The following is a 17,707-nucleotide window of genomic DNA, read 5'->3' as shown; positions in this document are numbered from 1 at the left end:
ATAAATAAATAGGCATAGAGACAAATAAGCAAATTCATTTTTATTTTGGCATTTCATTTTGCAATGAACAATGTAAATGCTAACAATAACTGGTTCTCCTATGCGTGTCTGTTTTTCCATTTGTGGTAAACCTACAAACCTGAAGTCCCTTCATTCCTGTATCATCTGACATAATATGATTCTGGAAGAATCATTTTTATCACTAGCTGATGTGTAAACAGGTTCAGAGAAAACACCTGCCTGACCAGCCAGATTTTAAAATTCCATAATGAAACCATTAAATGTTTGATCCATTTCCAGATTAACAAGCTAAATAGTTCTTGCATACTTCATATAATCCACCAAACCCACATTAGAAAAAATTCTTATATACTTGCATCTTTGTTCTAAATGTGCAAAAAGCACGCATTTTATAGTATATATCTGAATATCATAGTCATAAAATACCTCTCAAAGTAATGTTTGCAGAGAATCAGGAAAACAAAAATCCACCAACCATGACCATAAGGACTTGGCAAACCATGCCAAAGTTAAGAGCCAAAACTCACAGGTGAGGTCTTTAAGTTTTGCTGCCTTTTCACAAACACAAGACAAGTTCATAACAGACACTATGGGCGGATCGCAGGTTGCATCAAACTCAATGCCTCATGTTCTCAGCTCCCATTCTGAGTCGACTGGAGGTATTCATTATACAGCTTTTCCTGAACCTCGTAAAGCTTGCGAAGCTTTTTGGTCAGTCCCTTACTGAGCTCCTTCCCCTCAGCATCATGCGTTGGGAAGCCCTGTATATACAAAGAACAGACGTAAACCAAAGTGATTAAAAATTCATAAGGACTCATCCATCCCCTATAAGCTAAGTCACCTTGAAATAGATCCAACATACAGTAGTGACATAAAAGAGTGTATCTTATGACAAAAGAAGACTGAATGGTTTGCATTACCGTTTCATCAAAGCTGGAGTACTTGTCAGTCTCTGAACGGAACATTTCATTGGGTTTAACCTTCATTTTTGCCAACTTTGCCATCTATCACAAACGATATACAAATATTAATAATACAGATAATTAAAAACAATGGCACAATACCTGGAACACATCTTAATGAACTCAAATGTAAGAATATTTTTTAAGGGGTTTCTGTGATTGCTCTAACCACCTCTTGTTCTTGTTTCTTCCTGGCAGCCTCTTCTTTTTTCTTTTTCTTTTCATCTTCCACCTTGAAACAAAAAAATAGTGGCATATTTAAGTATTATGCAGGATAGTAATGACAATCACGTCAAATAAATAGACCAAATTAACAAAATAAGCAATATCACCTTTTAATCTAACATTTAAAAATTGATTATATATACACAGACATAACCCGAAAAAAGTGTATCTCAGTTCCACAAAAACTATGGAATGATTGAAAACTGCTGAAAAATCACCTGCCACCACAGGAATACATTTAAATAATATAAATATAAAACAGAAAAAATATGATATTGAACAGTTATAGGTCTTCTTTCAGAAACTTTAAAAAAAAAACCTTACCAAGCAGTGTTTGTGTGTGTCTGTATGTGTATACATAAACATATAGGCAAGTAAAGGCGACACACTTTTTTTAGAAGTAGTTTCTCAATGACCATTTCAGGTGGATCCTGACGGATCTAAAGAACGTGTCCAAAGCTGTAAGCGTCAATACCAGGGGTTCAAAGTAGTAATTCAAAGTAGGTCCAACAATTAACCGGTGCAACTTGAGTCCTTACAATACATTCTGAAGGCTGACATTTACACTCACAAGCTCGAAAGACCTAAATACATTTTTCATGAACTGGTTTGCATCTGAATCACTTCTTTTGTGATGCCTGAGTTTCAAAGAAACTTTTTTCCATCGACAGAAGAATCGCATCACCTTACCCTGATGGTGAGATAACTTTGATCTGATTAATGGCTATTTTTTTTAAACTTAATAAGGTGTACTAGTACAAACCAGTACATCTCTGGCAGTACTGTATGTCCAATGGGATACAAAATCTACACCACTGAAACAGAAAATTTCAAGTAGAGAGGTCATAGTACACCGGGATATAGACAGACTCCGCCATTACCTTTTTTTTCTCCTCTCTTTCCTTCAGAAGAGTTTCTTTGTCCACCAACTTTACTGATGTAGGGAGTCCTTTGAGGAAAAAAAAAGTCATTATCCATGACATTCAGGGTTTAAGCAAATCTATATTTCTTTGCTTTACCATCACGATCCTCCAGTCGGACACCCAGCTCAGGTAAAGTGTCATCACGCAATTCGTCACAGAGCTTCAGCAATTCTGTCACTGGAACACAAACAAATTTTCCTAATGAATATTCTTTTCTGCATAAAAAGTACAATCTGTATCATATGCAAATGTATGCAGGAGTAACAGCTACAACTAGAAACATAAAAAAATACATATTTTTAATAAAGAAACTCATTATAACAAACCAAATGACTTTGTACTGTAGCAGATATTCACAGTAAAAAAGCAGCAAGAGAGTTCTACCTTTCTTCTCTCTAGCAATTTTTCTGACATCTTCCCTGAAATCGGACAGGACTGACAAATAGGGCATGACTGTGCTCTCCAACTGAAACAGAAAGAAGAGTTTAATGACAGATTAATCATTATCTTTACAATCCACAAGAAAGCATTCTTAGATTGAATCATTAATAACTTCTGGCTTTGTAACATTAATTAAAAAGGAAAACGTTGATGAATCAAACATGATCTGAGTGGTGTTGCTTACATCAGCATTCTGACCGTTTCCTCCAACAGGGAACCCAATGGGCTCACCTCCCTCAATCGCTCCAAATGTCTGTCAAAGCAGAAAACGGCTTTAGCAAGGTCTTCACTACGCATCCATTGTTTCAGTTCTGTCTTTTTAGACTAGAGAAGACTAGACAGGTTTAATTTAGCAATTTGGGTAACAATTACAGAGAATACATAAACAAATGTTCATTTATTGCATCAAGGTATCAAGTACGTCAAAAGTCAAGCTCTGTTTTATAATTTTTTTCATATGATGTTACCTTAAGCATGTCAGTCAAGTACAGGGCAATGCTCTCCAACAGCATGCGGTTAGGCAGCAGTTTTTCACTCCTTCTGGCAGCCATGTAGGTGTTACTCTGACCAACAAGAGCCCGCATCTCTTCCAGAGCTGAACGAGTGTCAATGTTGTCACACAGCGCCTCGTGAACAGATGCTTTTTTTTCATAGAAGCTATGCCATCACACACACACACACACACACACACACACACACACACACACACACACACACACACACACACACACACACACACACACACACATGAGTGATAAAACTTTACCTCCAGGAGAAAGACAACGTAAAAAATTAAGGAACGCATGCATTACACTTTGTTCAGTTCAATCTCCTCAGCTTCCCATTTTTCAAATTGTCCAGTGATGTCTGTAGGGGTCCTCAGAATATCTTTAACATTTAAGAAGAACTCCTGTGGAAACATAAAATAAGAGGCGCTGAACACAAAAGCAGTCATGTAGTACTTTTTTTTGCTCCCTTAAAATTCCAGTGTGTAATATTTAGGAGTATCTATTGACAGAAATGCAATATAATATAAATAACTATGTTTTCAGTGGTGTACAAAGACCTTACAGAACGAACCGTTACATTTTTATTACCTTAGAATGAACCATTTCTATTTACATACACCACGGGTCCCCTTACAGTGAAATCGCCTTTTTACACTGACATGTTTCTACAGAAGCCCTAAACGGACAATCTACTTTACAGAGCGCTAGCTACTCTCTGCTGTCTCAGATGACGACATCGTTGTCCTGTGTCAGACACCATAGCATCTCTATGTCCGTCAAAAGGGAGGGGTGAATGGTGGAAGGTTGTAATTTGCAAACCGCTAGATGCTGCTAAAATATACAGACTGAACTTTTAAAAGAATATTGCAGTTTAATAATAGCTTAGAAATCTAGATGCACCCTAGCAGCAGCATATCTAATTTGCAGCCAGAGTTGTCTAGCAACTCTCCATAGACTTGTGAACTGGATAACCTAAACTCTGGTCAGGCCAATCACATTGTGTATAGAGTCAGTGGGCGGGCTTAACATAATGACAGGAGAGTTGCAGAAGATCCGCATGCTTCTTGTAAACAAAGAAGCTGGAGAACGGTGGTCTTTTGAAACGGCTTTTGCCACAACTCTGGAAGACTTCTTTGAGAAAAGAACGCCACTAAAATCATTCTTAAGAATTTGAAAGACAACTGTTTATCCCGCCCCTCAGATTGAGCCCTGCCAATGGTGAGTTCCTAGACCAAACATCTTGATGTGGGTCTGGCTTGTCAGGCTAGCAGTTTAACACATATTGTGTACTTACAATGAAAATCTATAGGACAATAAAATCTTATATTTTTTTATAAAATGTGAGGAGTTAAAATTACACCATACTTTTCTTATTTGATAAAATACCTATATTCAATATGCAATTTCTTCTTCTTCTTCTTCTTTATTATTATTATTATTATTATTATCAGAGCTCTAAATAGTTTGGCTGCTTCATTTTTTTGTGGAAACTGTGATCCATTTTTTCCGGATTTAAAATAATTGCTTGCTAAATCTTTTATGTTTTATATGTATTATTATAACTCATAGTAACCATGCAAATGTTTTTGTAAGTCACTTTTATTAAATGTATTGTGTCCTTTCTGAACAAAACTATTAAAAAAAATATTTTACCATACTAAGAGGTAACTAAAACTTACTGACCACAAACATTTGAATAATAGTGCATTTTCTGTGGTAATAAACAATATGCCACAAATGCTATATTTAATCCATCATATTCCTTTCATTTGTTTAATTGATTTTAAAAATATGTGACCATACTAAGAGTTAACATATTAAGACAATCCACAGTCCCTAAAATAAAAATAAAAACTCACCAGATTCCTATTATTTCAAGGGTAGCAAAGAACTTGCATGTATAAATTCATTTTTAGCATAATTCATAAACATCTTTCCTGAGGCTATTTTGAAACACTTTAATTATTTATTGATTTGCTAAAAACATTGCTTTTGCTAGACTATTCTTAAAATACTGATTTTGTTAACAAATTATGTAACATTTCTCACTGCACAGACAACACCCTCCGATTTTTTTGAATATTTACAGCTTTTACTTCTAATTTGGGACCTCAGAACATCTATTAATCTCCAGTATTATTTCAGCCAAACCCTTCTGAGGGAATTGCACTTTTATTGCATCACCTTCTAAGCCATCTTCATTTTTTACTCAAGTACAGCCTATGGCGGCACACTGGGGTAGAGGAAAAACACATGTCTCATTAAGAGCCAAACCTCAAGTTCAGGTGAGGCTGTTCTAGTAAAATATAGTGTGTAGGTCATTCGTAAGATAACATGCGCATACTTCCCATGCTAATGACCGCCTGCGAGTTTCAGGCAAATCTGGAGCACTGCCCATGTTATATTCCTTGGTGACAGAGTAATTGATAGGTGGAAAGAAGCGCAAGACAGAATTAATGCGCCCTGAAGGACACCTGCTATTCTCCGACCTTCTAGGTTCTTAAAGGAATCTAGATAAGCCTATTGTGCACTCATGAGGATACTGCAGGCTGATAAGTGGCAGATATTACATTTGTAAAGACTATGAATTTTTGGGTGTTTCCCCCCTTCTTCCTCTTTGATTTTTTCACTCACATTTATGAATCTCTCATATTGGATGGCTGACTCCATTGTGTTGTTGGAGTAATCCAATGTGTCTTTCCATGAATGCATCAGAAAAGCCAAGCGAAGCTGCCTTGCTAAAAGGAAACAGAGCACAAATGCAATGTCAAAACTTTGACTTCCTGTTGTAGTTTGCAGATAATTACTGGGTGGGAAAAATGAATTAAACATTACCACACAAACAAAAGTGTAGACAACACAGTAACTCACATGGGTCAATGACAAATATGGATGTTTGGGATTAGGAAAAATCTAACAAAAATATTTGATGTGCCAAGGTCTTAGTAATCCTTGCATTAATGTTGTTTCATACAGCTTAAAAAAAGATTTTTGTTTGCAAAAAAGAAAGAATAACCCTTAAAATGTCAAGTGAAGTGTCTATGTAGAATAATAATTTATTTTTTCCCTTTGTTGCACTGAGATTTTTCGGGAATGAAAAGTGCGTTATAAATAAAATCTATTATTTTTATTATTATTAAATACTTTCCTTGAGCCTTATGGGTACTGCATACTGGGCGATTTTTCAAAATCTTTTGCAAATGTTGCTTGTCAGACTGTACGAACAAGATCCTGAGTTGTGAGTTGACTTGATCCTTATTTTCAAAAAACTTTTTAAGTTGAATGTTGAATGAGTAATGAATATTAATTATTTGGCTTACTCTATTTGACCTGAACTAAACATGCCATTTAATTTAAGACAATGAAATGGATGATATTTCCAAAGAGGCTTGAATGACCTTGATACAGTCACGAAGGTCTAAAGGGGTAGTGTTTTACTATTTTCGAATAATAATAAAAAATACATGGAAAATGTAAAACATCATGAGGATTATTCAAATTCAAACTATTTCAACTGTATTTTTGAAACAACATCATAATAAAAAAAGCATCAATTTGTTGACCCATATGCAGATGTCTAAACATATAACACAGCAATTCTAATAAAGCATTAATTGTAACACAGTTACCCGAATGTTTGGCCAGGGCATCTTTGATAGTAATGAAGTTCTTCAGAGATTTGGACATCTTGCATCCGGCGATGGTCAGGTGACCCGTGTGCAAGAAATACCGCACCCAGTGATCATTCTCAAAGTAGGCCTATCAAAAATATACAATGTTAAAACTTTGATCCACACATACTCTTTATAATTTTAAAGGTGTGAAACAGGAATCCAGGACCAGGATCAAGTTATTTACCATCAGTCTTCAGATTTAGTATTTACTAGAACCCACTAGTTAACATGGCAATACTAAAGAAAAAAAAAGAATGTATCCATATGTGGTAGTTAATGACAGCAAAATATTTAAATCAACCTCTTGTTATTTCCCCTCTATATGCTCTATGAAGAGCGGCTGTTAAAATTGACAATAATGACATGCACATCAAACAGAAAAATGTTTTAATCACAAGTCTTACAAAGATGTGAATGGTTTTAACTAGTCAGAAGCTTGCAATTATGGTCATTCCAACGTGATGTGAATGAAAAAATCTGTACTGAAGAATGAACTGGATTCTAATAATAGCTTTCAACAATGGCTATTGGGCAGTTTTTTATATGAGCATCTTGTAATTTCCTCACCTCAGATTGTGCCAACTCATTGTCATGATGAGGAAAACGCAAGTCAAAACCTCCTCCGTGGATATCCATAGACTCTCCCAATATGGATCCAGCCATGGCGGAGCACTCAATATGCCATCCAGGTCTCCCCTGTAACAACACCAAAAGAATTGCAAATATTCAGCTACACAACTTGAAAACATGGGCGATGCATTTAAAATGTTGTTAAACCTAAATGTTAAACCTACTAAGCTTCCAAGTCGTCGTACTCATTTTCTGAACTTTTCAAAAGTAACATGCATGTTTGCCTGATGTACTTGCTCACCTTTCCCCAAGGGGAATCCCAAGATGGTTCTCCAGGCTTGGAGGCCTTCCACAGCGCAAAGTCATTCTGTGATCTCTTTTCACTGAGTCTGTCTGCTGAGATACTCAAGTCTCCTGCAAAAGTAAAAAAAATTATAAAAACAAATCATAAAAATACAAGCAACTGAATTCTGTCCTAATGTTATCCATTAGATGATGCTGGCTCACTGTATCCATTAAAAGGATGTGTTGCCATTTATTCCTGTACCTTCTCCCTCTTGAAGAGCCTTCTGATCCCCAACAGCCTCTGGTACCAGTTTGGCATAAGAATGAGCAGGGCAGGCATCAAACTTTGCCGTGTCAAAATATACGGATCCATTTGACTCGTATCTTGAGCGAAAAGACAGCAGAAGGTAATTCTTAGACATAACATTATTTTTTTATGGGGCGAAAACTAAATAATCAAAACAATCTATAAAGAAGACATGATCTTTAGTCTTACCCGTAACCATTGTCCACAATCCTTTTGACGAATGTCACAATCTCTGGCACATACTCACTGACCCGTGTGAGAACATCAGCAGGGAGGACCTGTCAAACAAAAACACCACAGGCTTCTGTCACTACTCAGACATAACATGTTTCAGCACATCAGTGTAAAAATCACAATCTATACAAAATATTTTGGTAACACTTTATTTTACAGTGTTTAATCCTGTTACATGTACTTACATAGTAATAATAGTAAATTATGCGCAATTACATCCAACTAAACCTCAACCATATCCTAATCCTACCCAAACTTTATAATAAGGACATGTTGTTAATGAATATTACTTCGTACTTAAATATATAATTACACTGTAACAATGACAACTTAAGATAAAGTGCAATCCATGTCTGTTTCTGGTGTCCATAAAAATATTAAGCAGCACAACTGCCAGCATTCATGATAAGAAATATTTCTTGAACAGCAAATCAAGATCATGTGACTCAAGACTGTAGAGTAATGATGCTAAAAAATTTGGTTTACCATCACAGGAATAATAAAGTCTTAAAAGTCATTTTAAGGTGACATATTTACATTGTATTTAGTCAAATAAATTAAATACAGAGTAACATTAATAAAAGGGATAGTGCAACCAAACATGAAAATGTGATGTTTATCTGCTTACCCCCAGAGCATCCAACATGTAGGTGTCTTTATTTCTTCAGTAGAACACAAATGAAGATTTTTAACTCCAACCGTTGCTGTGTGCCAGTCATATAATGATGTGAATGGGTAACAGTTTTATGAAAGAAAAAAAAAAAAACATGCTGAAACAACATGCACAACAAGCCCTGTGGCTCATGACAACACACTGATATCTTAAGACACAAAACGATCAGTTTGTGTGAGAAATCGAGCCGTATATAATAAATGTTTTACCTCAAATACAAAGCTATACTCAACAGACTGGAACGCACTTCACTTCCGGTAAGGTCAATATAAACGCTCTGTACGTGTACGTGTTAAGACACCACTTCGGGTATACAGGATCTGGCGTAGTTTACACAAATGTCAGAAGTGAATCTCGTACATGACGCCAGAGCGTGTATATTGACCTTACCGTAAGTGAAGCGAGTTCCAGTCTGTTGGATATATCTTTGTATTTGAGGGGTCAAATAAGTTAAATACGGCTCGATTTCTCACACGTTTTGTGCCTTAAGATATTAATGTGTCGTCATGAGCCATAGGGCTCTTTGTGCATGTTGTCTAGTCTACGCATGTTTTTTTCTCTCATAGAATTGTTACCCATTTACATTACATTATATGATTGACACACAGCAACGGTTGGAGTTAAAAAAAAAAAAAAAATCTTCAATTTTGTTCTACTGAAGAAACAAAGACATCTACATGTTGGATGCACTGGGGGTAAGCAGATAAACATCACATTTCCATTTATGGGTGAACTATCCCTTTAAGAGTTATAATTTGGTTTAGAGTTAGTTACTGTCTAGTAATTATGCATAATTTACTTAGTTATTACTACATCAATTCCAGTAACGTATAACTACATCACCGTAATATAAAGTGTTACCAGAGAGATCTTACTGGCCCCAAACTTCTGAACAGTAGTGTATAAACTTGCAAGTCATAGTTTGGTCATTTAAAAGTTATAGAATTTCCCATCAGTACTAGTTCACTCACATTGAGGTCTTCCATGTCTTTATGGTACTCTCCCTCCCAGTACTTTGGCAACAAAGAGAAGATTGAGTTTTCTGTCACTTGGCTCCCAAATTGGTCATCTAACCAGTCTGACAAAAGATCCTTTGCCTCCTCCAATAAGACCTAAAAATGAGATTCATTAAAATAAGTTTTTAGAATTACAGTACAAATTCATAGTACCTCGTAAAAAGATGCATTTTATAGATGTGGCACAGAACGTCATTGGGCAAGTGAATTGGAACAGAACGCCTCAGACATGGCGCTGATCAAACTAGGCCACGCATGTGTTTTTAAAACTCTGCCTTATCGTCTACCTGTGCGTGATTCTGGAGTGTATCTCCCGCAGCATTGCTCTGCACTGCCACCTGCAGGGGACCCAGGGCAGCATCCACTGCTGCATCCAACCTCTCCAGCATCTGCTTCTTATCTGGGTCAGTAGTCTCAGCAAGCTTGGCTTTAAAAGGCTAAACACAATAAAAACAAATGACATTAAAGCACAGTGATGGGGAAAGAGATGAAAGCAATGAAAACATTTTGTGCGAAGGCCAGTTACTAACTGTCTAAAAGATTTAATGCGGTCATGTTTTTATTTTGTCTTCAGAGCTGCTTAAACCTCTTAAGCAAAATCATTTATTTTCATTAGTCAATAGTAGCTCTGCCAGCACTTCAGCAGCCAGTATGTATAAATCTTTATTATCTTGTTAATGATCAATTTGAAAGTTTGTGCCACCATAAGGCAGTGCACACTGATAATGAGTTTAGTGAAAACTGGAGACAGATCTGAACTATTAGAAGAAAAGCATAATAAAAGTGTCATTTAGACCAGATCTCATCCTTTTTGACTTGAAGGCCCCTCATTTTTTGACAGTTTTTAAAGGCACCCTATGTTGGCTGAGATATTTCCTTTGGTATTTCTGCTGTAATACTAACAATGCTAATTTTAAACTTGATATTAACAGAAAAAAAGGAATGTTGATAAATCAAAACTAACTAACCACAATACACTTTGTGATTAAAGAAGATACTGGTTTGTTTTGTTCTTCATTAAAAACATCTTGGTTGCTATTTTCTTGTCACAGTTACTCACAGTTTTGTTTAAATCTTTAAGATCTGTTTTCCAGTTCTTGTTTTGCTGTCAGTGTTTATTGGTTCTGTCACCCTGAGGTTCCCTGGCCTGTTTGTCGCTATGGTTTCTAATTGATTGTTAATTCTGGACAGCTGTGTGATGTTTCTTTGATTAGTTCTCTGTGTATATGAGCCCTGTCGGCAGCTACCGTTGCGTTTAGCTTGTTCTGTTCTGTGTTGCAGAGTTCTTTTTAGTTAATGAAACCTGTAAATTGCTGGCAACAGATTCTGTCTTATCCTTGCTGCAACCAGCATGTGACAATTCTAAAGGCTACAACATACTTCACAAGAACAGAGAAAAAAGTTCTCGCTCCCAGGGCTGCGAGAAAAAAAATGTCGTCATTTTGTTCTCACAGCCCTGGTTTGGGAGTTCTCACAGCTTGTTCTGGACCCATTCCCTGAGCAGAACTTTTTTTTTGCGGGTGTCCGAGAACTATTTTGTGATTGGTCATAAATTTAAAGTAGGCGTGGTTAATGCGGAGGACCGCAGATGATCGGCACCTGCTTTTCTCGTGAAGTATGGCATGCACTGACCAAATGAACTTTGTTCTTGCCACCTCAAGAAAACGAAAAAATGTCTTTGTTCTTGCAGAGTATGTCCCAAGCTGTACTGTCGTAGACTTCTTTCAGCATTATAATAATGGTTTAAATACCACAGGTTGCTCATTTGGTCATATAAATAATGTATAAGCTTAAAAGATTTCTATTGGCATTTATATAAGTACATTCTCATAATTTAGTTTTTTATCATTTCAATTTTCCTGTGTATATTTTGCTGCATTTGAGGTCATTTTTTTTTCATTCACCCATCTGTGTAAGCAACCAGTGTAACTAATCTACTTATTTTTTGCTGCTGATTTGATGTCCAATTACTGTTGTATGACTGATTGTTTGTCTACGTCATTTTGTATGTTAAAAAGATGCCAAAATAACAATAAAAAGTATGCAAAAAAAGTAGGGCGGCACTTTGTTTTGTGGTGATGTAGTTACATGTTACTACATGTACTCAAATAAGTACTGGGTAATATTAATTAACCACATGCACTTACCACATATTACTCAGTACTTATTTGAGTGAGTAAAATGCAGCTACGTCACCTTAAAATAGGGTGTAACCTAAAGTAACATTTCAACATCATACAAAAATATATTGGTTTATTTGTGTTTTTAGCATTAAAATATATTTACATATAATTAAATCATTTTAAGTAGCCTCCTTGGAAGCCCCTCAAGATTGAAGATTTGGTACAAAAATGGTCAGTGTGTATGTCTTTTCTTCTCTATTATGTCATCATAGTGAAACTTATTCTTGAACGGGGGGGGGGGGGGGGGGGAGTATAGGGCAGGAATTTTATCACATGTGAACTGATTGGACTGATGGATCTGTAGTTTTTTTCTTTCATTGCTGTAATAATCAGAGAAGAAATGGAACATTGATATTTTTGACTAAACATTATGAGGGCGCTTTTTTATTTTATTTATAATAAACGCTAAATATTTCATAAGAAGTATGGTCCATTTTGATTTCATGTTGAAACGAGTTCCAGAGAAAATAAAACTCATACAAGTAATGAACCCCACAAGTGAGTAGACACTACTCATATTATTCAAAAATGTTCACTTCGCTCTATGAGTGATGTGGTTCTTCCCTCACCGTTCGGGCTGCTAACACATCCTGCAGTATCTGAGAGGCACCGGGCTTCTTCTCTCTGTACTGCTCCAGCAGGTAGTTCTGTCGGGCTCTTTTGATGATCTAAAATGAGTCATAACTTGAGAACAGTGTTGCATGTGACCTTTAGATTGTATTTTTAGAGTTTATAAAGAATACAAATGGTTTCATTCAGAGTCTGCAAGCACTGCTCTTACTTTGTCGTCAATATCAGTGATGTTCATACAATAGAAGACGTCATATTTGAAATAATTCTTCAGTATTCTCCGGAGTATGTCAAAAGATATGTAGGACCTGGAAGTACATTAACACTGAATCATCATGAAATAAAGAGAACTGGTACTGTACATCAAAAATGCTGAATGGGCCTTAGATGGAAAACTTTCTATTTTCTCTCTGTCTTTGTCTTTATCAAACCATATTCAGACACAATAGTGCTTTGTTATTTGGTTTACAGCCTCACATGCACAAACTAACAAATCCTTAGCTTAGATTGAATGCCTGAATGTCTGTTTCAGCCTTTTCATTGACCGTTGTTCTGTGGCTATTGGGCCATTTTGAACAGCTGGGGGACACCGAAAACAAAGACACATCTATGAATGGTCGGGGTATATGTCACCTGGCATGACCCATGTGAGAAGCGTCATAAACCGTGGGGCCGCAGCAGTACCACAAAACCCTGTTGCCCTTCTGTGGTACAAACACCTCCTATAAGACATAAAACAAAACAGGTATAAATGACCCTGGCAGTTTATCGTCATGATGCAGCTTCCAATATACACATTTGACAATAACAACAGAGAAGAGAACGGACAAGAATTGGTTCAGTTGGAACCAGCAAAGATGCCAATTTGCCAACCAGCAACTTTGCAGATTGCTCATTATTACTGACAATGCAAACAGCTAAATATTCAGTAGATTTTCACAAAATTGGAACTCATAATTCATGGTCATTTATAAAAATGCTAATTATCCCATCCATGTACACTTCTTATTCAAAAGTTTGGGATAAAATTGTTTATTTTATCGTGTTTTTGAAACAAGTCTCTTATGCTCACCAAGGCTGGATTTATCTGATCGAAAACATAGTACAAACAATAACAATGTGAAATATTATTACAATTTAAAATAGCTGTTTTCTATGTTAATATATTTTAAATGTAATTTTGTCCTGAGATGGCAAAGCCACATTTTCAGCATCATTACTCCAGTCTTCAAGGGATAGTTCACTTTAAAATGAAAATTCTGTCATCCTTTACTCACTGTCAAGTTGTTTCAAACCTGTATGAATATCTCTCTTCAGTTGAACACAAGGGAAGATTTTTTGAAGAATGTCAGTAACCAAACTGGAGCCATTGACTTCCAAAGTAGGAAAAAAAATACTATGGAAGTCCATGGCTTCAGTTAACTGTTTGGTTACAGACATTCTTCAAAAATTCTTCCCTTGTGTTCAGCTGAAGAAAGATATTCATACAGGTTTGAAACAACTTGAGGGTGAGTAAAGGATGACAGAATTTTCATTTTAAAGTGAACTATCCCTTTCAGTGTCGCTGAAAGGTGATCATTCTGATATGGTGATTTGCGCTCAAAAAGCATTTCTTATTTTAACTATCAGTGTTGAAAACAGTTGTGCTGCTCAATATTTTTCTGAAAACCGTTGCACACTTTTTCAAGATTCTCTGATGAAGAGAAAGTTCAAAAGAACAGCATTAATTTCAAACAGAAATGTTTTGTAACATTTTTAAATGTCTTTACTGTCACTTTTGATCGTGTTAGGGCATCCGTGCTGAATACGTAAATCATGGGCGTCGGCAGCAAAAACAATGTGGGTGGGTCCTCCCTCCCAGAATTCTTTTACTGGAGTAGATGGAATTTACATTAAAAACAAATATACCACCCTGTTTACTAAATGTCTGATTGGGCGAGAAAAAATATAGAAATCACTAAATAATTTACAGCGGCAATAGTGTAGGGGTAAGACACATGGCATCAAGTTTTGACACAAATGGACCCAAAGTTCGAATCCGCCTTTTGCCAAACTCACTGTACTACCTTTCCCCATCACACATCAAATCAGAAAGGTGTTTATTTTCAATAAAAATGAAGAAAATATTAGAAAAGTGGAAAAAAAAGCATCTAAGATATGTTTAATAATAAGTGTTTATCGTTTAGAGGTAGGTAAACAGACATGTGCCGAATTAAAGACAATAAAATTGAGTGGGTCGAATATCATTGGTTGTAAAAAAGTGGATGGGTCTTGTCCCACCCACATAATGGTTCTGATGCCCATGATGTAAATTAATTCTTAAATAAAAATATACTATTGACCTCAAACTTTTGAAAGGGAGTATGTTGATTTATTGAATGGTAATTTGGTTATGCTTTCAGCAACCAATACTATACTATAGTAAGGGGAAATTATAGCATAAAGTTCAATGGCACATGAAGCCATGTTGTGTTATCTTTTACCTTGGTCCGTGTGAGGCTGTTGTAAAGACGCAACTTTGAAATGTCTGTTCCTTCCGGGGGAGACCATGGGGGCTGCACACGCTTTCCCTTTGCTGAAAAACAAGAGACACTTTTTTTAAACCAAAATGACAGTACAAAAATGAGTCACAGCTATAGATTCATTTATCATAACCAATCACAAAGCTATACAGCATTTGTGTCGAGATAACAGGTGCACTATGCTAAATAGCTTTCTTTGCAGACATGCTGCAAAAGTACATGATAAGGTTTATATGATGAGGGATAAAGGTGGCACATATACAAAGTAAAAGTGAAACAAACAACGTGCAGATAAAGCTACTGCACACTGCGCATAGAGAAAGAGCTGTTTAAAACCACAAACACCTCAATGTGGACGAGTCCCCTATAATTCAACACATTCTGCTCTTGTTCAGAACGAACTTGAAAAGCGATCACCTTGTTTTGACTGTACATCCCGTGTCAGATTCCTGTCAGCTTATGTATACTAACACACCAAACACCCTCTGACTCATGCAACACATTCTGCTGATGTCCTCGGCACAGAAACCATGAACTCAAAGTACAAAAGGCAGAAACCACAATTCGGCTACAACCTACGTTCATGCACCCTGACTATGACAGGGGGAGTTCTGTCTACTCACTGCTGCATTCTGAGGTCTGGTCATTCGCTTGGGGCTTCAGGGCGGCTATGTGTTTGTACCAGCGCAGGGCGTGGACATGCCGCTCAGGTGGGGGCCCACATAGAAGCGCAAAGGCTTCTGCATCCGCCTGCGAAGGCCCGTAGCCAGCCAGGTAACTGCGACTGCTCAAGTACTCATTCAGAGCCTCAACCCTGCGAGCATCCTCACTTATGCGCAGTAAGAAGCCATAATCAAAGGCTGAGAAAACAAAAGGGCATAGACACACATAAACACATAGAGGAGCAGTCATTAGAAATGAGTAAGGGGCCCGTAGAGAATGACTGACAACGCCGGTTATCCTCTCTAAACTCACTCTATAAACTTAAACTGAAATAATCTGATCACACACTACTGGACAACAATGCAAACACAACCATCCCAATTCATAACTGAGGTTCAATTCGATGACAGTGTTTCGACATGAACTGAAATTAAAAAAAAATATTGTTAGCTAAAAGAAAAACGATTCAAAATCCATTTTGTTAATTGAAATAAAGCTGAAATAAAGTAAGATGATAAAATTAAATGAACATTAAAAATGTTACCTTGGCAAATAACCGAAATAAAATAACTTTGATTTAAAGTACTAAAATGACTACAATTAAAATAAAATGAAATATAGACATTTCAAATATAAAAATATATTTAAATAATAATAAAAATGAGTAAACCACTTTAAAAGTTTAAAAAAATAAAATAATGAAAACTGAAAACATAAATTAAGGGTAACGTTAAATCAAAATAATACAAATATTAATAATAATATTTTTTTTTTAAATCCACCGAAATGAGCGCAACATTAGGAAAAATATACTGTTGCAACCGGCTGCATTTCTTTTTACAAAAAAATACCTACGAGAATAATTCATGTAAACGTCAACTAATCAGAATAGTTACATTTCCTTTGATTTCGACTCCTAGTTAAATATGAAATCATTTCACTCCTCACGTATCATCTGTGTTTCACTCTTGCGGCTTTCTGTTTCAGCTTATCTGTCAAAGCAATATTCAGACACGGTGCTATAATATAACAATATGACGGACAGTGACACAACAAGGAGAGACTCTGGGACGTTGCCACATAACATTACATGTTTATGTTAAGAACAGTACATCAGGAGAATAATAAATAGTGGGAAAATCCTGTACCAGCTGCATGTTTGAATAGAACCAGCATTGATGCATAATTTTAAACAGGCCTAACCGACCGAACACCCATTACTGTTCAGTAGATTACATCACGACTGTTACATCGCAAGACATAAGAAATAAGTAAATCGAGAAATATTACCTATATCTCCCGTGCTTGCCATTTTCCTCTATCTGATGCAACAATAACGTGTCCGGAAAACACAATGAAACACAGGACATGCACGAACTCAATGCTGCTTCACGGATATCTAGATCATTTACACGACTCTCGTTACGTGTCTCATCCTATGGTCTCATCACATACAGATCCGATGTTCTTCTACGGCGATTATGCGATTACAGAATAATACTTCCGGGCAAATATTAAAACTTCGCTACAAAATAAAAGTTTCTTCCTCGTCTCATATCGAAAATAATTACTTAAAAAAATGTTTTCACGATCTTATAATAATTAAAGAAATTAAAAAATATTTACTTACAAGATTACATAATTTTCCAATACAGTTTTAAATATTTGTTTTAAGCATTAATCTATATGTAGATTTTGTAATGTATTACTGGGGTGGAAATAAAAAGGTAGGCTATAGGCCTAATATATATTAAATATGTTTAAAGACCGTGTAGTTTTGCATATCTTATAGGCCAACGGTAATATTATAGTTTTTATTTTTATTTTGTTTATATTTGGGGGGAATTGTTTAAACACAGACCACTAGGGGGAATCCAAGTATAACCTCAGGAGGGAGAGTAAATTATGACAGCATTTTCATTTTGGGTG

At 36.1% G+C, this 17,707-nt stretch overlaps 1 protein-coding gene across 2 annotated transcripts; it reads right to left on the bottom strand.

Annotated features, from left to right (window-relative positions):
• Nucleotides 1-25: 25 nt before the first annotated feature.
• Nucleotides 26-17,219, bottom strand: cars1 (cysteinyl-tRNA synthetase 1). Of its 2 annotated transcripts, XM_067441316.1 has the most exons (23): nt 17,069-17,218; nt 15,739-15,975; nt 15,077-15,168; nt 13,227-13,315; nt 12,805-12,901; nt 12,593-12,691; nt 10,128-10,277; nt 9,796-9,936; nt 8,107-8,195; nt 7,873-7,994; nt 7,627-7,739; nt 7,323-7,451; nt 6,711-6,840; nt 5,716-5,819; nt 3,385-3,482; nt 3,040-3,229; nt 2,757-2,825; nt 2,516-2,597; nt 2,228-2,308; nt 2,090-2,157; nt 1,156-1,215; nt 942-1,025; nt 26-782 (listed from the first exon to the last, which is right to left on the bottom strand). In XM_067441316.1, the coding sequence occupies exons 1-23, from the start codon at nt 17,088-17,090 to the stop codon at nt 654-656; spliced, it is 2,475 nt and encodes an 824-aa protein (XP_067297417.1). In that variant the 5' UTR covers nt 17,091-17,218; the 3' UTR covers nt 26-653. The 2 variants fall into 2 exon arrangements, with proteins under 2 accessions (XP_067297417.1, XP_067297424.1); XM_067441323.1 differs by lacking the exon at nt 15,739-15,975 and having other exon boundaries at nt 17,069-17,219.
• Between the last annotated feature and the right edge of the window lie 488 nt (nt 17,220-17,707).

Source organism: Pseudorasbora parva, chromosome 1 (genome assembly GCF_024679245.1).
Source record: "Pseudorasbora parva isolate DD20220531a chromosome 1, ASM2467924v1, whole genome shotgun sequence".
Classification (NCBI taxonomy): domain Eukaryota; kingdom Metazoa; phylum Chordata; class Actinopteri; order Cypriniformes; family Gobionidae; genus Pseudorasbora; species Pseudorasbora parva.
Note: the sequence above shows the minus strand (reverse complement) of the source record. Positions and strands in the feature narration are given on the sequence as shown.

What these genes read in the sequence shown, in the direction of transcription:
- cars1 (XM_067441316.1), bottom strand. Translation starts at nt 17,090, where the DNA reads ATGGCAAGCACGGGAGATATAG. An exon ending in ATGTGTTAGCAGCCCGAACG is followed by an intron (nt 10,278 to 12,592) that starts GTGAGGGAAGAA and finishes TATTGTGTTTAG; the next exon opens with CCTTTTAAAGCCAAGCTTGC. An exon ending in ACTCCAGCTTTGATGAAACG is followed by an intron (nt 783 to 941) that starts GTAATGCAAACC and finishes TTGTATATACAG; the next exon opens with GGCTTCCCAACGCATGATGC.